Source organism: Eschrichtius robustus, chromosome 9 (assembly GCF_028021215.1).
Source record: "Eschrichtius robustus isolate mEscRob2 chromosome 9, mEscRob2.pri, whole genome shotgun sequence".
Taxonomy (NCBI): domain Eukaryota; kingdom Metazoa; phylum Chordata; class Mammalia; order Artiodactyla; family Eschrichtiidae; genus Eschrichtius; species Eschrichtius robustus.
In genome coordinates this window covers 6300153-6323964 of record NC_090832.1, presented here as the reverse complement: position 1 = coordinate 6323964, position 23812 = coordinate 6300153, and the positions used below count along the sequence as shown (strand labels likewise).

At 38.5% G+C, this 23812-nt stretch overlaps 1 protein-coding gene across 5 annotated transcripts in view; it reads right to left on the bottom strand.

The window, feature by feature from the left end:
* The window catches only part of PRKN (parkin RBR E3 ubiquitin protein ligase), a 1273336-nt gene that overhangs the window by 838456 nt on the left and 411068 nt on the right, over positions 1-23812 (bottom strand). For all 5 annotated transcript variants that reach the window (XM_068551239.1, XM_068551238.1, XM_068551240.1 and 2 more), the window contains one exon: positions 19711-19951. In XM_068551239.1, coding sequence (XP_068407340.1) covers positions 19711-19951 — 241 coding nt within the window. The remainder of the gene's footprint in view (positions 1-19710; positions 19952-23812) is intronic.

Sequence of the window (23812 nt, the reverse complement as noted above, 5' to 3'; positions counted from 1 at the left end):
AAGAATTTCTGTCCAGTGGAACAGATGGGCCCAAATGTTATCTATTGCCCAGTAAGAACTTAACAAATTTTGTATCTAGCTTAGCAATCTTATCCTAACTTCTCTTTATTAAATTGTACCTATCATTTATATCAATCGATTATCTATATATCATCTATCTATCTATCCTCTCTAAATTTTTTGAATCAAATTACACAGCTCCTTGTTTCCCTATTAAATAATTAGTGGAATAAAATTTTGACATCTGTTCCTTTTATATTTGCATAACAGTCGTGATTTTACCTATTTGAAAATCAAACTTTCGCAGTTTTGGAGGAGCCAAGTAAACTGCATTACCAGAGACCTCATGGGCTATCAAGCCAAGGCACATCTTTTCTTGGTTCTTAAAGTGAATCCTGACCAAAAAAGAATTTTAGCTCTATCAATCCTGTTTCTGTGTGTCTTCCCTTTTCCTCTCTGCTGATTTCATGTTCTAGTTTCTGCTGCTGGTTTCTGCGCCCCTTGGTGGTCACAATGAACGGGAAATGGGTTTTACATTCATATCGTGAGATATGAAGATGGACTTGACTCTTCTCTGTTGAGTAAGAGACAACAAATGTTCAGGTCGTTTTTGCTTATTTTTCTATCTGTGACCTCAACTCAATTAAAAACTTTCAGCTTCCTGGGAAAGAAAAGACCTCTCTGAAATCTGGACTAGTAAATTTCATGCTTCTTTGTTTACTTCTGACCTGTGACTGAAGTTGTGGGATTGAAGCCATAAATCCTCTCTATGGCTGTCTGTCTACATATCTGCAATTCAGAAAGGTCTCTGCCTCTTGTGTGTGTAATGTTTTCCTACCACCAAAGGTTATTAATAAATTAAATTATTATGTCTCATGAATTAAAGAAGCTCTGGTTTGACTGGTTTCTGGAAATAAATAAGCACTTATATGAACGGAATATTCACAATATTCACAAAAAATAAAGAAACTGAACTTTAAATGTTCTAGACATTTAAGAAAAAAATCCTTCTTATAGAAAGTACTAGGTGAGGAATATTTGAAGAATTCAAATTCGCACAATTAAGGTGAGTCTGTGGACACTTGGATTGTTTTAATAATTTGGATTTAAGAAAAAAAAAGCTGTATATCTTTTCTCTGATATATCAGTGTCAAATATGTGATAAGATTTTTATTTTATATTTTATAAAAGGCTAAGGTTTGATTTTCTATGAAGAGAGTATTGATTAATTAATCTAACATTACACTTACATGATACCTAAGTTTATTAAAAATATACTTTTCTACATTTGTATTTTACTAGATTGTGTCATAATTCTGACAAATGTGTTATAGTAACTATGTTTTGTAGTTTGTCAGCCAAAATATAAATTCTTAGATCCTTATATAACTTAAAAATCTGGATTAATATTAAATCAGGCTATTTAATGAATAATCTTTAGATAGTTGGATAATTTCTATTAAGGTTGAATACAAAAGCATCAATAAATAAGCATAATTTTAAGTTTATATACTTGTGGTTCTTTAGTTTTATATGATATAGAATGCCTATATCTTTGGTTTATGTTAATGGAGTGTTTTATTTTTGTTAATTCAAAAAACTGTGCCTGTAGAAAATTATGTAACGTGTATCTATGAGTTTGCTAGTCTGCTAAAATTATTGTGTGCAACAGACAGTTCTCAGTAACCTACCTCCCAGTTTTCTCTGTAGCACAGAAGTTGTTATTTTGGTTAAAAGTTATAATTAGTTTGGGTGGTTGAGACTACATCAGAAGCAACACAGCAACAGAAAAATATAGCTGTTTACCCAAGGAAGTGGGGTGAGTTTCTCTTTTTAAAGGAAGAAGAGAGTAGTTTTTTTCCCTAAAACAAAATGTCAGTTTGTTTCAGAATATGAAAGAATACAATAAAAGACAAAACTTAAGAGAATATAGCAAGTTATAGAAAGCTGGAGAAAAGTGAATTTTACTTGCCTTTGTTTATAATACCCAAGTATGAAAAGAAGTTATAAAATGTGTTAAAATTAGTGCAAAGTTTACCTAGTTTTGATGGATTCATTCCTAGGATAATTTAAGAGGGAAAAAAGGAGCTCATAAAACCTATGTTGTCAAATATTATATTAATGCAAAATTAGTGTAATAGGGAAGAACGTTTGTCTTCTATTACAAGTTACTCACTAAAGGGATATTGCCTATAAGTTTAAATTATACACAATGGCCCATCTCTGGGAACCCTGCCTCCCAGGTGATGAGCATTAAGTTAAAATACCTTTGTTTAGCTCACAGGAAGCATCCTGACCAGGCCCACCTGTGAATGACTGCAGGAAGGAGGAAATTAACACATCCCCTCTGGAGGCTGACAGGAACCAGGAAATGTTTGACTTAATCCCTCCCCTTCTAGTATAAAAGAACCATCTTGCTTGAGTTAGGATGGTCACCACCTTCTCCGTCTGCCTGCTTTCTGAACAAAGTCGCTATTCCTTTGCCCCAACAACTTGTCTCTCGATTTACTGGTCTGTTGTGCAGCGAGCAGTGTGAGGTTGGGCTCAGTAATATTAGAATTACACTTTTTCTTTGTTGAGTTAATAAGTTCACCTTAGAACACTTAGTAAAGCACAGAAAATATTATTTGTCCCATCTGTGTAAACTGTCCAGGAAATGGAGATTCTATATCCCACCAGAATAATATCTGCTTTGTGTTGATTTTATCTTTGATAGATAATTTTTAAGTTTCCTCACTCGTGAATGAACTAAGGTTTGTTTTAATCATGTTGCCTTGTACAATTATTTTAAAATATTTTATTGTTACTTTGATTAACTAGATAACAAAAGTATTGTTTCTCAGGAGCCTAGGACTTTATTATAACCAATGATCAAACCTCCTCTGATCATTCCTTTGATCTTGCCTACTAAAATTCAGATCTAAAATTTAATTTTGATAAACAATTAAAGTAATAATTTCAGAATATACTATACTTACAAATGTCTTTGAATTTCCCAGAGGGCCCCTGGAGAGAGGGGTTAGAAATCACTGGATTTGTGTGGTAGGCTTCATATTTTCTTAATGCCTCAACATTACTGGAAGAGCTAAGGAATGAGCTATCAAGTAAGAAGAGACTCTCAGCCTTCCCTAGGTTTGGTCTGTATAGATAAAATGTCATTCATATAAATCTTTCATTAACTGAACCCTTTACAGGGAGCCATGAAGATTCCCTTGCTTCCCATTACATGGTCTTACCCTCAAAGGAAACATTGATCAAACCCTTATGAAACCGTTACGGTCTGTATCACAAAGGGAAATGTTACTCTCCTCATTCTGATATTGGTCACTGTCATAATCAACCTAGCCTTTCCTTATTATGAAACTGGTTTCTGATTCCATCTGAGGCTCCCCTGAAAGCACTCTATAAACCACAGGCTCTAGCTTGTGTATTCGTCACAGAAGGGCAGTCTCAGGCCTCAGAGAAAGGACTGTGCCAGGTGCTCTGAACTACAGTCAAAAAACAGACTCTCAGTTACAGGCTTTGAGTTGACATCAGCTTGACAGCTTTCAGACTGTACCAGTGGAATAAATCAGGAATTCCAGAACTCATGAAAAAACCACTAACCCAAGATCCAACAAAACAAGAGTTAATTACATGAGAATAACTAAATTGATGAGGGAAATTTACTTATGGTTATTTGTTTTGAGTATTACTTGTGTTGCTTTTAAGGTTCTTTTTTTATGGGAATATTAAGATCATTTTCTTCATTTATCTCACCTTAAATTTAGCAGACTATGATTTTGTTTACTGAACTGCAACATTTATAAATAGTATCTGATTTTCACTGGCCCTCAAAATTCATAAAACAATACTTTGACTGAACCTTACCAGGATATAATTGAACAAATTAATTGTGTAACAAAGGATACACGGAGAGTCATATTTGAGAAGAATTCTCACTTCCTCACACTACGGCATGACAGCACGTTGTTAAGGGATGGTAATTGGCTTTACGCTTGTAGCCGATGCCTACAAAGACCTCACAAGAAAACAAGTTCCACACCTGGCCAACAGAGTACCATTCACATGGGTCATATTTCCTGTCCAGTGTAATAGATAACTCCAGAGAGAAAGGTTTATTGCCCTGTAAGACCAGTGTTGTATCTAATCCAGCAATCTCATCCTAACATTTCTTCATTACACACACAGACACACACACACACACACATACACACACTTAAATGCTAGAAGGGATTTTCCTTTAGTTGGTACTTTGAAAAATTTACACAAAAGTAAAGATAATAGTAAATAGTATAAGAATGTATGAAGAGGAAGGAAACGTTATTTTGTTTTTTAGGACTGTCATAAATTGAATTTTAATTTATGGGAAAAGTGAGCAATGTGTAGGATATTGTGATTCAAAGATGGTGGCACTAAGTGATGTCACTGCAACAAAACAAATTGAGGAAGGTGCATCATAATGCTTGCATGTATTTGTGAGGTGGAGGAGTTGGGAATAAGATTTAACTATTTGTATATAGAATTTTGAAGTCAGAGTACCTTGTAATGTTGATTGCAATGATTAAGATACCTGTTTGTCTCTGACAAAAGAACTGGACCTTGCTTCAGAAATCTAAACTTCTCCCACAATTTAGAATCTTGTATCCAAATGAATTACATTTCTCAGTCTCAAAGAGCTGTCAAATGATGGACGAATAAATGTTGTTTTTATTCATTTAACACATTTATTAAGCATCTAGCAGTGGTCCCCAACCTTTTTGGCACCAGGGGCCGGTTTCGTGGAAGACAATTCTTCCATGGACGGGGGGCCGGGGGATGGTGGGATGGTTCAGGCAGTAATGCCAGCGATGCGGAGCAGCAGATGAAGCTTTGCTCGCTCTACCGCCGCTCACCTCCTGCTCTGCGGCCAGGTTCCTAACAGGCCGAGGACGTGTACTGGTCCGAGGCCTGGGGGTTGGGGACCCCTGATCTACTGCATGTCAAGCACTGTGTTAGGGACTGTGGACAGCCTAGAAAACTTGAAATCCTCTCTCTTGAAATTTACTTCCTACTGGGGCTTGTATACCTGTGTGAGCCACTCTGCTGTTTATAATCTTATTTGTATGTGGTAAATCTATTAGATTAACTATGTTAGAAGAGCAAATTTCTTCACACAAACAAGAAAAATTATTTGCCATGAAGTCCAGAAGAAAAAAGATACCTATGAAAATTATAAACAGAAGCCAGGAAAAGAGCAGGTCTGAAAAATACTGGATTGTTCTGTTAATGAAAAATTACAAAAGGCTCTAATGTTTCTCCATAATAAGTAGCAAGTGGTAGAAATGTGCAATCATACAATAGCCCTAAATTAGTATCACTGAAGACGTGCAACATTTTTTTGAGATGTAATATTTCTTATTGACAAAGAGATTAGATTAAACAAAGGAATTAAAGCTATGGTTATTACTTTATCAGAATAAGGTGACACATCTGAAGTATGGCAGCTATGCCAGCAGTATTAATTAAAGCATAAAATACTTAGTAATAGATATAATCTTTCTCATTTTCCTGAAGGAAAATCCTATACAGTCAATTTGAATTATGTTGCCTCACTACCCATGGAACAATTCTAGTTCCTAGTACTCTTGGTCTATCTTTCCCCAAGGTTGTATTTACTTGTTAAATAAAATAAAATAATAGTATCAAATGATTCAACGATTTTTAAAGAAAGGTGTCACAGCCATCAGCTACAATCAAAGAATTCTGGCTGGCTCTTTATCATCAAAATGCTCATATTGGCATCAGAAATCCACACAACAAGCAGCTTTTATAAATAACTCCTCAGGCAGAAGTCTCACTCACTAAGCTGTGTCTTTACATTCTTAGTGACAATAAAAAAATTGCATGGCAAACAGCAGCAATCTGTGCAGATTGGCAAATCACACTTGCCTAAGCCATCTCTCTAGGTTAAAATGTTTGCCTTGGTTTGTCAGTAGGTTAGTGAAAAGTACCTTGTCTTTGAAAAGCAGAACATCATGAAAATGCATGCACCTCTTTTTATTGCAGTTATGTAAGGATGAATACTTTTAGACCCATATCAGGATCCATATATTAGATTCATGTAAACATCAAAAAGACATCAGCAGCATTCAGTGCCCAGTGTGTTGTTTCGCACAATGACTCTAGTCTGAAACATGTGCCCAGTTGATCAAATCTGAATCCATGTGTGCCATATTCTTGCTCACCCAGAACCAAAGCTCCGTCTGAGTCACTATGCTCAACACTAATTTGTCTCTATACTGCTCTCATCTGTCACTGGCTGTCAGGGTCAGGTTGATAAAGTCCCCTGTGGTCCGCATCTGTGATCAGTCCCCAGGTAATCTGCTCTTTCAAAATACTGCATGGAGAAAAAGGGTCCTTTGAGCAAGTTCCAGTAGAAAAAAATTAAAACAACTTCATCTTTTTATTTTTTGCCTTATTGAAACTTCATTTCTGTCCATGTGGTTCCCAATGACCAAATACAGATGTCAAAAGCCAAAAACTAATTGTATTTTCTGATGGAATATTCTAAAAGGAGCAGTACATTGCCTAACAGAATATGAGGGAAAAAAGCCAACAACACCATACATGATTTAAGGCTGGAAGGCAATGAAAACACGAAATTCTCGGAGAACAGCCAGAGGAAGTTTTGTTCTTGATGTCATTCCTCATTATCTTAGAATACCCACTGTTCTAATTTGCTCCTAAATATGTGGTGGAAGTGACAACACTTACAAACAAATAAATAAATGAATAAAATAAAATAAAATAAAACCCCTACTCCAAAAGCAGAATAAGCAGAAAGAAGGTAGTCTCATGAGTAGGAAGTCTCCGGAATGTGGAATGGGGGATCTACCTTCTGCTTTTTTTAATGAATTGATGCAGGTAGCCCTGGATCTATAAACTTAGATTGATTTTAGAGCCCAGGCCCAATATCAGGCCTTTTGATCATGTGAGCTAGAAAAAGGAAGAGTTACAAAAATGGCTAAAAGTTACTAAATATACAGTATATGCCAGGCACTGGTGTAAGCTCTGGTCGTGAAGTAGCTGGAGTCAACTCTATGAGGTAGGTAATTCAGTATCTCTATATTATAAATGGGGAAACTGAGGCCCAGCATGTTAAGAAAACCAGTGCTTTTCGAACTGTGCATGATTCGCCTGAAGACCTTATTAAAACGCAGTTCCTGATTCAGCGGGTCTGGGATGGAGCCTCAGGTTCTGCACGTTTGACAAGCTCCCAAGTGACGCTGATTCTGCTGGCCCACAAGCCACACTCTGAGCAGCAAAAAGTAAGTTGTCCAAGGTCACAGAGCTGGTAAGAAGCAGAGCCAGGATGAGACTCAGTCAGCTCTGCCACTAAGCGTAGTCTCTGTGTCACAGACCCATCGCACCTGGGGTACTTGTGCATTGGCTCAAGGACTAGAAACAAACGCCTACCACCTTTTCTGACAGTATTTTCCAGCAACAGCAAACATTTATTAAGGGCCTACCAAGAGACAGTTACTGTGGAAAACACTTAGGATATAAAAAATATTCCAGGCTCCAAGGATTTTCATTTAATCCACTAGCCAAACAATTGGCCATTTGATTCCCAAGCAAATTACAACTCCACTGGACTGCATGTTCTGGTGAGTTCAGTTATCATACACAGAGAAGACAGAGCACTAACTCTCAAAGAATCAGAGCCTAATATCACACCTCTAACACCAAAGGTAGTAAATTTAACTTAATCTTTGGGGATTGAGGAAGAACTTTTAAGATCTTACAGAGGTTTAGGAGTATCATTAGGAAAATTAATTATAGTTCAATAGATTTAGAAGGTATAGGAGTTTGGGCTTGATTCTATGGTATCACCTAAAAAAGTGAATTAAAAAAAGAAGGTCCTGATAGTTTGTTAACTTGTCATGAGAGTTTCAATTTCTTTTATTAAAAGGACATTTTACTAATTCCCATAGGTGGAACAAACATTCCTGAATTAGGTGTAAAATTTTTGGAAGCTCCAGGTCATACAAAACAATACCTTCAATAAATGTTTCACAAAACTTAGGAAGTTTTAAAAGAGTTTGTTATAAGCAGTCAATGTTTACCACTTAATTTGTAATTTTTTTCTTTCTCTTCCTTCTAACCAAATTTTTTAAAAAAATGGAATCCAGCTGCCTGCCTGCATTTCTGGCACATTCTGCAATAATTAGAATGCTCCAACGAGTCCCAAGACAGACTTCACCGGCTGAAAATATCCTGCCTCAGCTCCCACTCTCTTGTCAAGTGCAAATCTTACCATCTTGGCACTTGTCCAACATCCTCCGAAAGTCCCCTAGGCTCCAAGAGCAAAACTGTAAAGGCTCTACCTTACGGAGCATTGGAGGCCCCCAGGAGAGGGAGAGGCGTGCACCGCACAGCCCTAGAGGCCTTGCATGAAAGGAGCACACGGTCAGGTCAGACCTCATTTAGTCTAGGGGCAACTTCTCCTCTCCCCTTTTTATCACACTATTACTCTGCAGAGGGGACTTCAGGAGAATTGAAACATCCCGAGGCCCCCAGCAAGTCAGTACCACACTGAACCTTAAAAGCTTTTAACACCGTCATTTCCCACCACTCTCCCCTACAGCTCATTTTTAACTGCTTATGTTCTAAAAGAGACAACAACCAAGAACACGTCCAACAGAGTCACGTGCGCCGAAAACGGGCATAAAAGAGGCGCAGAGTAAGAAGGCCGGCCTCAGTCTGTCTTCCCCATTTTGGGCAGTGAGCTCACCCCACCCAGCCGGCATGGAGTCCTCGCTGAGGTCAACCGCTCACCCATGCAGCGGCTGGAGTTTCCTCTCTGTATTCTCTGACACCCAGAAAAGGACACACTGGCACTTCTTCCAGCTTTACTTGACTGCATCTCTCTTATGTATTTAAAAAAAAAAATTCATCACGTGTGGAACGCTTTCTTAAACACCAGCAGAGAAAGAAAGATGTGACTGAAAGCTATCAAGTCCGTCTGTGGTCACTGAAAGTGTTGGCACTCAGAGCTCTCCACCACAGGAATCACTCCTCTGCCACCCCCCAGCCCCAGACAACTTTCTGTTACCATCAATCCTCTGAAGCCATAATAGAACCCAGCTATGGCCGTCACTGTCTGAAAACTACCCAAGCTCATCCCCTTCTCTGAGTGCAACTAACCTCTTCCCCCATCCTCCAAAGCCCCCCACCACTGGCAAATTCTTCTTGTTTTTCAAAGCCCACCTAGGATGCCTGTCTTAGCCTCTCCCTCCTCAACATCCCCATATTACTTTGATTTACCTCTTTTTCAGAACTCACTTCATTTTAATTTACATACATACACATTCTAAGATGTGAGCTACTTGAGGATCTTGGTCTTCTCATTAACCCTTGGATCTCCTGTTGCCAGTTTATTATACACAAGAAGTTCTTTGCAGTTCTGACACATGCTAAAAACAGGTGGATCATCATGCTAAGTGAAATAAGCCAGTCACAAAAAGACAGACAGAGTAAGATTCCACTTATATAAGGTATCTGGAGTAGTCAAATTCATAGAGATAGAAAGTAGAATGGTGGTTGCCAGGGGCTGCAGGGATGGGGAAACAGGGAGTTGTTGTTTAATGGGTACAGAGTTTCAGTTTTGCAAAATGGAAATGTTTTGAGATTGGTTGCACAACAACGTGAATATCCTCAACACTACTGAACTGTAGGCTTAGAAATGGTTAAGATGGTAAATTTCATGTTATGTGTTCTTTGCCACAGTAATGACGATGATGATGATGGTAATAATAAAAGAAGTACTCAGAAGATGGCTGAAAACAGCAAATGAGGGAACTATTTGGTTGACACCTACACTGTTGTGTGTGGAGTGCTTGATGATCTCTAACCTCCCCCTTAACGCGTTTTGATTTCCTCAGGCTTAGAACTGTTACTTGCACTCTGGATACCCCACGGCACATCACACCATGCTACCCACATGCAGTTATTCACCATTTTCCCCTGCCATATGCGATGAGCAAGAATTGAAGAGCTGTAAGAGTCACCTTATATGTTGAATAAAACTTTTTGGCAGTATGACAGTATATCCAGTACCATCCATATTCCAGGCAATGAAGGTACAAAGCGTTATGAGACTTACCTGAATCTGACAAGCGTACCTTCAAAGTGGAAAGCAAAAATGTGACAAGTAATTAATTACACTGAACGAAGTCATCCCTCGGTATCCATGAGGCATTTGTTCCAGGAACCCCTTCAGACACCAAAACCCGTGGATGCTCAAGTCCCTTATATAAAACAGTGTAGTATTTGCATATAACCTACACTTATCCTCTGTGTACTTTAAATCATATCCAAATTACTTATAATAACTAATACAATGCAAATGCTATGTAAATAGTTGTAAATACAATGTAAATGTTATGTAAATAGTTGCCAGGTGATTGGCATATTCAAGTTTTGCTTTTTGGAACTTTCTGGAATTTTTTATTTCTAAATATTTTTCATCTCCAGTTGGTTGAATCCATGGATGTGGAACCTGGGGATACGGAGGGCCAACCGTATATATAAAGTACAATAAAGAGGAAAGAGCAACTCATTCTGCTTTTGCAATGGTGTTCATACTTCTTGGAAAGGAATATAGGACTATTTTCCTTACCCCAAAAACCCACCCAAAAATATGTCAGGTTGGCAAAACTCCCACTACACTGAAACATCATTTTCTGTGTTTTCACTTATAATATTGAAAGAGTATATAATAGTAAAATTTTCTTTGTGGAGAAAAAATCAAGTACTTGCAGAATCATAATGTATTTTTAATAATTTGATGTGATAGCAACTTTAAGTTGCTCTAGTATGACTGCCAAACTTTTGTTGTTTCAGGGAAGGTTTAAAGCTGTCCAATGCACCAAGAATTTCACACCCTCTGGCTTAAAGTCATTAGTATATATAATACACATTTTCAAGTACTTGAGATTTGATTTTTGGATAAAATGAGAATTAAGTCTGAAGTTCATCACTTTATTCCATTAGGAGGCTTCCATTACTGATTTGTATTTGGCAGGTGCTAACTCATTCATAATCCCAGAATAACTTCCGTCTTGTAATACATTCAACCACTGGCAAAAAAATTGCTGATAAGAACATACTCTCTAGTAATCATGATGTATCTACAGTATGTATCCAGGGCTCAAGTCTTAAAAGCAATTTAACTTATTTTTTAATAGACTTTATCTCTTAGAGCAATTTTAGGTTCACAGCAAAACTGATCAAAAAGTACAGAGAGTTTCCATATACCCCCTTCCCCAACACATGCCAGCTTGCCCCACTATCAACATCCCTCACCGGAGTAGTGCACTTGTTACAACTAATTAACCTACATTGACACAGCATTATGACTCAAAGTCCACCATTTGCTTTAGGGTTCACTCTTAGTATTTTATATTCTATGGGTTTTATAATGACATGGTATCTACCATTTTATCATACAGAATAGTTACTCTGTCCTAAAACTCCTCTGTACTCTGACTATTCATCCCTCCCCACACACACCCCTGGCAAGTTCTGATGTTTTTACTGTCTCCATAGTTTTCTCTTTTCCAGAACGTCATATAGTTGGAATCATACAGTATTAGGCTTCTCAACTTGATTTCACTTAGTAACATGCATTTAAGGTTCCTCCATGTCTTTTCATGGCTCGATAGCTTATTTCTTTTTAGCACTAAGTAATATTGTCTGGATATATCACAGTTTATCTATTTACCTATTTAAGAACATCTTGATTGCTACCAAATTTTGCCAATTATGAATAAAGCTGCTATAAACATCTGTGTGCAGATTATTGTGTGGACGTATGTTTTCAGCTCATTGGCGTAGACACCAAGGAGCACAATCACTGGATGGTGTGGTGTGTTTAGTTTCGTGAGAAACTGTCAAACCGTCTTCCCAAGTGGTTGCACCATTTTACGTCCCCACCGGCAGGAATGAGAGTTGGTGTTGCTCCACATTCCAGCCAGTGTTCGGTGCTGTCAGTGTTTTGGATTTTAGTCATTCTAATAGGTGTGTAATGGTATCTCATTGTTGTTTTAATTTGCAATTCCCTGATGACATGATATTGATCATCTTTTCATATGGTTATTTGTCGTCTGTATATCTTCTTTGGTGAGGTGTCTACTCAGGTCTTTTGCCAATTTTTTACAGGTTGTTCATTTTCTTATTGTTGAGTTGTAAGAGATTTTGTACATTTTGAATAACAGTCCTTTATGAAATATGTCTTTTTTGCAAATATTTTCTCCCCATCTGTGGCTCGTCTTTTCATTCTCTTGCCGCTGTCTTCCACAGAGCGGACAATTTTAAGTTTAATGAAGTCCAGCTTATCATTTATTTATTTCATGGATCATGCCTTTGGTGTTGTATCAAAAAAGTCATTACCACATTCAAGATCATCTAAATTTTCTCCTATGTTATCTTCCAGGTGTTTTAGTTTCATGTCTTACATTCAGGTCTCTGATCCATTTTGAGTCATTTTGTTTTGTGTGACAAGTGTAAAATCTTTGTGTATTTTTTTTTTTTTTTTTTGCATGTGGATGTCCGGTTCTTCGAGCACATTTGTTGAAAAGACTATTTGTTCTCCATCATATTGCCTTCTCCCCTTGTCAAAGATCAGCTGACCATGTTTATGTGGGTCTATTTCTGGGCTCTCTGTTCTGTAGAACTATTTGTGTATTCTTTCACCACTACTACACTCTCTTAATTGTTGTAGTTTTATAGGAACTCCTAACTTCAGAGACCATCAAGCTTCTGACTTTTTTCTTCTCCTTCAATACTGTGTTGGCTATACTGGGTCTTTTGCCTCTCCATTTAAACTTCAGAATAAGTTTGCTGATATCCACAGAATAACTTGCTAAGATTTTGACTGTAATTGTGTATGTCAAGCTGGGAAGCTGACGTCTTGACAATATTGAGTCTTCTTATCCATGAACATGGAAGGTCACTCCACTTACTTAGTTCGTTGATTTCTTTCAGCAAAGTTGTGTGATTTTCCTCATACAGATCCTGTACATATTTTGTTAGGTTTATATATAAGTACTTCATTTTAGGCGGTGCTAATGTAAATGGTACTGTGTTTTTAATTTCTAATTACATTTTTTCATTGTTGGTATACAGGATAGCAACTGACTCTTTTATATTAACCTTGTATCCTGCAATCTTGATATAATCACTTATTAGATCCAAAAGCTTTTTTTTGTCAAATCCTTTAGATTTTCTGCATTGACAATCACATCATCTATGAACAAAGTCAGTTTTATGATTCCTCCCAATCTGCATACCTTTTGTTTCCTTTTATTGACTTATTGCATTAGCTAGGACTTTCAGTATAATGTTGACAAGGAGTGGCAGAGGTAATTTATTCTTAATTTTTTTAAACATTTGTCTATTTTTAATTTTTTCTATTTTACGTTTTCAAGTTCTATTTCAATAATTCATTCCAGGGACTTCCCTGGTGGTCCAGTGGTTAAACTCCAAGCTTCCACTGCAGGGGACACGGGTTCGATCCCTGGTCAGGAACTAAGATCCCACATGCGGCGTGGGGCAGCCAAAACAAACAAACAAAAATTCATTCCAGCATGTAATGCTTCATCGAAAGTAGTCTCTTTCATTTAGTAAAAAGATGTATAATTATTGTAAAGGAAAATGTTCTTCAAAACTAATGAAATGCGGGCTTCTCTGGTGGCGCAGTGGTTGAGAATCTGCCTGCCAATGCAGGGGACACGGGTTCGAGCCCTGGTCTGGGAAGATCCCACGTGACGCGGAGCAGCTGGGCCCGTGAGCCACAATTACTGAGCCTGCGCGTCTGGAGCCTGTGCTCCGCAACAAGAGAGGCCGTGATAGTGAGAGGCCCGTGCACCGCGATGAAGAGTGGCCCCCGCTTGCCGCAACTAGAGAAAGCCCTCGCACAGAAGCGAAGACCCAACACAGCCATAAATAAATAAATAAATAAACAAATAAAAACAAAACAAAACTAATGAAATGCTTTGTTAGTAAACTGGGGCAATGAGACTTAGAAAGAACTGGATAAAATTAATGAAAGTTTTCTTTTTAAAGACCCAAAAATTATGAAAAAATAGTACACCTTGTGATATAAAAGTTGAGTTTTAAAATTTGACTACTTGGCTAAAAGTAACAATTAACATGATTCTTCAACCTTTATAACCAAAATATCTAGAAGAAAAGCAAAAACTCATTCATTCCTTCTGATATGTATATTTAAATGAATACAGACTAGTGGATATGTTGAACACAAGGTTTGGAGTAAGACAGTCCTTAATAGAGTCTTTCTTTGGATTCGTTCCTCAAATGATCTGATACTACTTTCCATCTATTAGGAGGATATTAATATATTCTACCTGATGGGGTTTCTGAAGAATTAAACAAGACATTTCATGGAAGCAGGGCTTAGGACAGTGCCAGGTTCAGGATAAGCCTTCATAGATGTTGACTATCATTACCACCAGTTCCTGATGCCATGGGTAGTATTACGGTATTTTGATGATTTGAAACACTGATCCTGTTGCTTCTACCTTGGCATCCTGAAGTTTATTTACAAGCAGCCAAGGTGAACATTCCCTAAGTCACATCATGTCACTCCAACTCTCAAAACTCCTCCAGTGGCTCCCTTCTCACCAGGGTAAAATCTAGGGCCTACAAGACCCTACACAGCCTACAGTTTTCTGAGGCCTGTGAGGACATGGCTGCCCTGGAGAAGGATTACGAGGAGGTTGGTGTGGATTCTGTTGAAGGAGAGGGAGAGGAAGAAGGAGAGGAATACTAATTACCATTCCTTTCAGCCCTGCAGCATGTCGTCCTCAGAATTTCAGCTTCAGCATTAGCTGACAAGAGTAAAACTTTCTGATTAGACTGTCTTCACTTTCAACTGTGATCATGTATTACTGTCTTCCTTTCTGACTTCCTGTCTCCTACTGTTTCACTTCCTTTGCCCCAGCCATGCTGTCCTCCTTGCTTTCCAATCATGGTCCTGCCTTGGGTCCATACACTCGCTGTCCCCTCTACCTGAGATTCCTGAATCGATGCTCCCTGAAATGCTCTCCTCAATTGTCACTTCATGAGAGAGGCCTCTGACCACCTTATACAAAAGAGCACCCTTTCCAACACTCTGTATTCCCTTTACTATGCTAATTTTTTCACCAGAGAACATATACTTACTAGCTATTTGGCTTTTTGTTTGTTTGCTTGTTTATTATCTTCTTCCCAACTAGAATGAGATCCAATTGGGTTGGTAATTTTGCTGTTACTATTTCCTGCTACATTCCAGCACCTAGAATTGTGCCTGGCACAGAGTAGGGATTCTCTAATTATTTGTTTAAGTAGTTAGCTAACTGCATGACAAATATTGGAGAATATTCCTATTTTTTCCTAGATTCAATAGCTTCTTTCATCTGATTATCAGGAGGGGATGAATGGTGTTTCTTTAAGGAAACACAAACATAATATGTGAACTTAGTTCATGCATGGGTTCCTTGGAGTCCAGGAATAGCTTACTCGATGTTCTTATTCAAATGTTTATAAAATAATATACAATAACAATATTTTAAAACAATACAAATTCTTACTGTGTAGGACAGTGTTACTCAAAGCTTGGCTCCTGGAACCATACTTTCAGCAAGACCTGGGAACTTGTTAGAAATGCAGATTATCAGTCACCACTCCCGGAAGACTGAGCTGGACCCAGCCCTCAGGTGACACCAATGAGTATTGAACCTTGAGAACCACTGCTTTAAGGAATTCTTAAATGACTCATTTCAGTTCTTTGACTTTCTCTTAAAAATCATAATCTAACATGTCCTAGCTTCTAAATACAAATAGTATAAACTGACTATTAATGTAGATCATGACAATGCCTCTTACATTGACCAATTATCTTTTGCACCTATAAACACCTGAAAGACATGCTCTCAAGTTGCAGTTCTTATTTGTTGCATCTACTTTTGTGGCTACAGCCCAGCTCTCCACCTTTTAGAGCCCTCTCACGTTTGGCGAGCACCTAAATTCTTCCTTGTCTAATTCAAATACCCTGGAAACATGCAGAAAATTGGGTTTATTCCTCTTAAGTTTCTTTCTTAAAGGCAGAAGTTTTCAAACATTTTTCAACCAGGGACCTTTTTTCTTTTTTTTCCCCAAATGAAATGCACTGTAGATGCTTCGTGTATAAAACTGGTAATTATGAGCCTGCTCTTGCTACTATGGATTGACTTGGTTTGTCCACCTGTCTTTCCCAACCTTCCTCCCACCTGGTTGAAGACTCTAGGTAGGACTCACAGTTGAAAGGTGGGAAAATATTTGCTATAGGGCAGCATTTCTTGGAGTGTGCTCAGCACCAGGATTTCTGAATCTCTGTCCTCAGCTAATGGAATCAGACCTTCTGGCCCTGGAATAAGCATTGAACAAACATTCCCACTAGAGTTTGTGAGTCACTGCTCTAGGAACTCTAAAATGTCATTTTTATTAAAAAAAAAAAAATTGTATAAGCACGTCGTTTGCCCACAGTCATTTCAAATAATCCCATTCAAGGTATTCCATTCATTCAAGCAGTAAAATTAACAAGATACTTTAAGAGGTGAAGTTTCATTTTTCTCTGTATACTGCTGAACAAATCATTAGTTCTAAAAGTTAAATACACAGAAAATTCTGATGAATGGCTTATTACATTTACAGTTTTACATAATTTAGGAAACATTGATCACCGTTTTTTCTTAGAGATTTTGTGGGAAACTACAGTAAATTGAACAAATATCCTGTCCTCAAAGAGATAAAGTATATACAGAAGGAACTAGAGTACAAAATAGAAAATAATAAGAGGTATGAAAGTTCTGAAAAGGAGATGATTCTTTCCACTTCAGAAGATTAAGGGATGACTCCTTGCAGTTCACAGTTTCAGTTCAATGCAGAATAAAGTCCTAAAGTTGACCTGGAATAACCCATATTTTTTTGCCTGATTCTTTCCAGATGCAACATAACTTACACCACCCCTTCAGCACAGGAAAGGTAACAGGAGAGCTCACTCCTGATCTGTGGTGATGGAAGGAGAAGCACAATAGGATGCTGGTCACCTGGCATGCCAGCAAGTGTTGACAACGCCAGTCCCCAGCCAGCAAAATACACGCAGCTAACAGGCCACCACTGGTCAGTGGGTAAATGAGAAACAGGGTGATTAGAGGTCAGACTACGTGAGGTCTGTGTGGAAAGTTAAGGTTAAACAGTCCAATAACCAAGCATACAGTAGCCTGCAAGCTCTTGCAACAGTGCTACTGTACTATGTAAATTTATGAGAGTTTCTTTAATCTATTGTTTGGGTTGAAACAATTACATATTTCACTTAAAATCTAAGTAGAATATTAGACATTTAGCAGAATTTTCTGAGAGTGTACCGGTATCTCAATCACTGTAGAAAGAGAGTATTTTCTTCAGTAGAAGTATTATGATCTAGCAAGAGAAACAATGGAAGGTGCCAATAATTCCAAATTTATTAATCATAAAATAAAACTCTCAAGAAGACTGAAGGCAATTTTATAATAAAATAAAATAATAAGATTCTACTTTTTAAATCTTCAGATAAATACCAGTGACAAGATAGTAGAATCACAAACATTAGGAAACATTAAAATATGTGAATACCTATAAATAATAATTATTCTGCTTATATTATTATTAATGTTCAGATAATGCACATAAGGATTTAATTTTGCTCTAAACCAACAGTCCCCACCCGTTTTGGCACCAGGGACCGGTTTCGTGGAAGACAATTTTTCCACGGACAGGGAGTGGGGGGGTGGTTCAGGTGGTAACGCGAGCGATGGGGAGCGACGGGGAGTGGCAGATGAAGCTTCGCTCGCTTGCCCACCGCTCACCTCCTGCTGTGCGGCCCGGGCTCCTAACAGGCCACGACCGGTACGGGTCCGCGGCCCACGGGTTGGGGACCCCTGCTCTAAAGATTTCCTATCAGATATAAGTTAGGCCATCTAAGTCCAAACTCCTAGTCTTTAAAACCACTTTTTTTACATTTTAACCTGTGTCACATTATGGGCGATTCCCTCATACATATCTTCCAATTCATTAATTGTCTCTTTGGCATTGACAAATTGCTCTTTTCACCAATCTGTTGAGGATTTTTTTTCATTCTAATAGTTAAATTTACACTCTATTCAATAGCTATCTTTTTCTATTACGTCTGTTTTGTGTTTTGATTTCAATTTTTTATTTTATGTCCTAATTAACATAAAACATTTTTGTTTTGTATTCTGTTTCAAATTTTCATTTTATTTTCTCATGTTTTGTGGGAAACCAATCTTCTAGTTTATGGTGTATGCTCTCCTCCACTCAGGGTAGAATATCCCTTTGTTCGATTTATAATGGGTATCATGAGGACCCCTTCAGTAGGGCTTGTTCATCTCTGGAGGCCATGACCCCCAAGCGTTCTCTGGAATGCTTTTACATACATTCTGCTTGAAACATCAGATGTGCCAAAGCTTGGGTCTGATATTTATATTAATTCCTCCTTGTGGACAACATAGGTATTGAGAGGTTTAGGTTTATCTCATTTTCCCCATTTCTCAGTTAGTTTTTCAGTCCCCTAGGTGCCCAGTCCATGTAAAGGACATGAAGCCTTCATTCCTTCCACAACCACCTCAGGGCCACCAGAGCACCATGCACTTAAATTCTTGGTTTATTCATTCCTTTATTTAAGGACAGCTGTGTTGTTTCTACTTCTTCACTTACCCCTGGAAAATTTCCTTTTTCTTTTTTTTTTCAATCTCATCTATGATTTTAAAAATATTAATTAAATTTTATTTAGTAATTTTAACAAGAGGCCTCCATCTTGCTGGTTCCAGAAGTCTCTGACACTGTGAAAGCCATACCAGTCCAGGGCTGCTTACGTCTTCACCTATTGCACGTGGGAGAGAAATAAACTTCTACCTTGCCAAGTCATTGTTATTATTTTGTGTTTTCTGTCACACACACAGTCAAAAATAATCCTGTTGTACCTTTGACTATTTAGACTGGAGAATAAAAGACTAAGGGAAACATACTAATATTGTCAAAATAATAAAGCGATTGTCATTCATGCCAAAACAAACTTTTGAAATGGGCTGTAGCATAAAGAAGGAAGAATTCTTTCACACAAAGGATATTATTGACGTTGTCATTTGTTTTTAGAACATGCGAATGACTAAAATTACCTCTGAAGTTCTCTTTCTCCTTTTTTAAAATTTCTCTATATCATCAGAAACATAATCAACCAAAATGTATTTTAAGAAAATAAGAAACAGAAGAAAACAAAGGCAAAAGTTGAGAGGGACATATAGGTACCTTAATCATATATTGTGAGCCTAGCGCAATGTACCACATGTCCCCACCACCCCTACTCCCTCCAGAAGTAAACCCAAGATACTATCACCATGGTCCTGACACCTTCCCCGTCCCTTATGTTCATTCTTAATATGATAGCTCTGTTTCGTTGTACGTATTAAATGTGTCACCTCAAATTTTACATCCACGTACTCTCCTTCTAGTCGTGTCTCCTTCTGGTGATTTAGAACTTGTCATGAACTAAATACACACATAGTGAGGCCATTCTTTGTGGAGATTTTACCACACAAAATGCTTTACTAGCCATAGCCAGTCAATTACCTGGCCTTTCAGCTGGTGGGCCACCATTCTCGTTGTCATCCTTCAGAATAATAGCCAGACCCACTGAGTCGGCTGGGAGGACGGAGCTGCTGAGGTCCACACGAGTTAGGCTCTCAGGCTCCCTCTCAGAGCCCCCCGCAGTGCTCTGTGGACTCTCCCCTCCAGCTGTGCTCCTTTCTGGGACTTTTCTCTGGGGTCTCAGCACAATGTGAACGATGCTCTGCTGATCCAGGTCACAGCTCTGTGGGAGAGTGAAACAAAAACACCGCAAGAAAGGGCAGACATTAAAACACCAGGAGGAGCTGAATTTGTCATCAGTTCTAGAGTGTGTAAAAGACATTGGTTTATGTCCAATGTCTGCATGCAGTCATGGAACTTAAAGAAAAGTGACACGTGTGATTGATTGATCAGGAGAGGCACACTCAGCCCTGCAGCAGGGGCCAACACCTACACATGTGTGTGTTAATGTTGAACTGGGGCCAGAAACTGAAATGTGGGGATAAATGGAACACGACAACAGATGAAAACTGAAGTAATATTCAGAGGGACATGAAATTTAGCGGGAAAGGAACATGTATCACACTGCATACATAACCATACTGAAAAGTAGTATGCTTTTAAAACTGACTTCCTGGAAATACGTCCTTATAATTTTCAAATTTAAATACTAGCACTCATTTCTGTTTTAAAAAGCACAGAGAGTTGGTTAGTACCAACTACAGGGCAATTTTCTCTAGAATTTACAAAACACTTGTTTACAGTAGGCTCCACGTATACCCAGACATCACTAGCAATCACGCCACCAGGCCAGTGAAGCAAGAGGACAGGGTACCAGTGCCATCTCGGATCATTCACTGTTTTATCCAATCTCACAATTAAAATCAGTGGACGTCTACAAAAATGCTTTGCATCTATATATTAATGTGTAGGAACAGGAGACTTTAAAATTTAGTAGAATTAGTAGAAACTAACACAATATTGTAAAGCAACTATACTCCAATAAAAATTAAAATAAAATAAAAGCATAAAAAAAAGAAAAGAAAGTTAGACATCAGGTAATTTATTTGGACAGAAACTATACTAACTTAAGTTGAATCTCTGTGTCAGAATATCTACTGGGTAGAAACAGTCGTTCATCTGTCTGTCCCTCCTCCCACAGAGCGAGGACCCTCCTCTCTCTACAACACCCCCCACTGCCATTCTCCCTCATCTTAGGAAGTTTAAGTAACACCCACGCAGAACACAACAACACTGGGAACAATCATAACCCCCCAAGTGCTGTGTTATCACTATCAAACTTTTAAGAATGGTGCCTGACACTCATCGGCACTCCTTGCCCACACACCACTGCTTGGTGTCAGCCTCGCCCCCTCAGGAAGGTCACCAGCATGCCCTCCGGTCCCAAATCCCACTCTGATCTCTTCCGGTCCCGTGTCTCGGGTCTCGGTCACATCAACACACTTTCTCTTCCTGCCGCCTGTCCCCGCAGCTTCTGCTCTCCACAGGACTGCTCCTACTCAGCAGTGGTCACTCTGTGTCAATCTCTGTCTCCTCAGTCCGCCCCTACCTGAATTCCCTATTTCTGTCAAGGCACGACCATCACCCATGTTATCCAAGTGTCAAGGCTTCCCCTCCCACCTAAAACTCCAATTATTCTCCTATGTTTTCTAAGGAGGGCTTCACCACCTTGGAACCTTCCTCCCTACTGTTACATCCAGCAAGGTGTCAAGAGTAACTAATTCTGACTCAGAAATTCCCTTCACTTCTTCAGCTCCTTTACATCCCAATTGTCACCTCCCCATTTTAGGCCTTCATCATTACAAGAGCTTTGTAATTACTTCCTTACCTCCTGTCTTTCCCCACAAACCTTTGTAGAAGAATCTCTGGTGTGTTCTACATAGTCTTTCTAAAGTGTCTCACTATTACTGGTTAAATATCGTCTAACATCTTACTATCTTCTTCAAGTGTGTTTAGACTCTTCTTTCTAGACCAACTATCTTATGATTTTTATCTTCTTTTCCCCTCCATTATATATGTAGATTATATTATTCTTCAAAAAATATTCACTCTCATCTCCCTTCATCCTGCCCTTGATTTTGGGCTAAGCCATGTGATCAGCTTTGGCTAATAGGACATTTCAGATGTGATTGAACCACGGCTTTAGAGTATATTTGCACCACTGCCCTGGCTATCAAAAAAGAATCCCTGGAAGTTTCCACCTCTTCAGCCTGGGCCCCAGAACTGCACACATGGCACAGACCTGAGCCCAAGCCATGGAGAGGATCAAGTGCAACCCCACCTATAGCTTGAGCAGAGTCTTCCAGATAAATGCAGGCTCGGGCTGCAGACCCCCAGCTGACCTGAAGATGCATGGGAAAGAGACGGTTATTAATGTATGGCACTGAGATCTTGTGGTTGTTCATTAAGCAGTAATCGCTGACAATACACTATTTTCCATTCCAATTGGACTAATAGACGTTCTACCACCATTTATCATCACCTCAGTGCTCGGCCAGCTCTCTAGGAACTGTACATAGCCTTTAGCCTAAGTCATATCAAACAAACCAACATCAAGATCTGAGTACACTCAAAAGTGGGCATGTGAGGACATGTGCTTTGCAACAAGGAGAAACAATTGAGAATTAGCATCCTAACATATCCTGAGATTTTCATCCATATTGTGTTCTTTTCAAAAGGTTCAAAAAATCAGTCAGGTAAAATTCCTCTCTCCACAGTCATAACTTACATGCTTCATGTGATCCTCCCAGATAAAAATAATGTCTTTCTCTCTCATCTGAATCCCGGTAATCTTTGCCTGCTATGCTCTTCTATTGCAGTGATCAGAGCTTGGACATTGTGTGTGTGTGTGTGTGTGTGTGTGTGTGTGTGTGTGTGTGTGTGTGTGTGTGTCTGATCCTCCAACTTAATTTAGAATTCCTTGAGAGCAGCGACTGGGTTACACTTCTACTTTTATTTACCAGAAAGCCTCACACAGCACTTTGAACCTAGCAGATGTAGAAAATTCGTCTATGAATTGAAAAGGTAAATGACTGAGAGGAAATAAGAATGAATGAATGAACAAATATAAGTAGCTATAGACGCATAGACACAATACCTAAAGTGTTCTTCAGGGAGCGAGAAGACTGCAGAGAAAGAACATGGAATTTAAAGTCAAATAGATGTAATTTATTAGCTGCGTGATTTTTGGCAAATTACTTTCCCTGCATAAGCTTCAGTTTCTACATATGTCATCAGCAATAATATTACCAACTTTAATGATTGCTCTGAGATGTAAGGAAATATACAGAGTGCAGACCCAATCCAGTCACAACTCAATACATAATTGTCAGTATCACTATCATCATTTACAAGTTTTGAAAACTAAAGAGGGTGGGTCCTTATCTTGTATAAAGATAAAACCTCAGAATAAAACCTCAGAATCCTTTTTGGCTGCTCCACTCACACAATCTTATTCGGAAAATGTATAAAGAAGGTGGAATAAGCAGAATCCACAGATGTGATAGTTATTCTGGTAACTTTCCAGCCTTTCTGTGAACTAAAAGTTGATACAAAAAATATCCTATATGCTCAGATGCCAGGAAACACATGAAGAACCTGAGCAAATTCTCAGGGGCTGCTAAAATTGGACAAATATGGAAAAAATTAAAAAACTGAGATTTTCCTTTCAAATCCAGATTTTCCTAATGCTCAGAGTAGAGCTGCAAAGGGGAGTAGGAAGACCCCAAACAGATTTCAGTAGTCATATTGATATTTATAGAACATATTTCCCTGAGACTCCATCCATGGTTCAGAGACCATTAACTGCTTAATTCTTTGACTCACTTGTAGAAAACGTTGTTGATTTCGGAAGCAGTCGCTTTGCCAGATGGTGCAAGTGCACCACCATGCTAGTTCAGTTCAAAGCCACATTAATAACATGCCCCATGGGCAATAAATTAGATAAAGTTTAGTTGTCTAGCCACTCCAAAGCCCAAAATAATATTTAGTTCTCTTGGTATATGAATGATCCCTCAGCTTTGGGAGGTAGAGATTTTCACGGGAAGACAGCAGAGTTTTCCAACATTGTTTTAAGCCTCTTCAG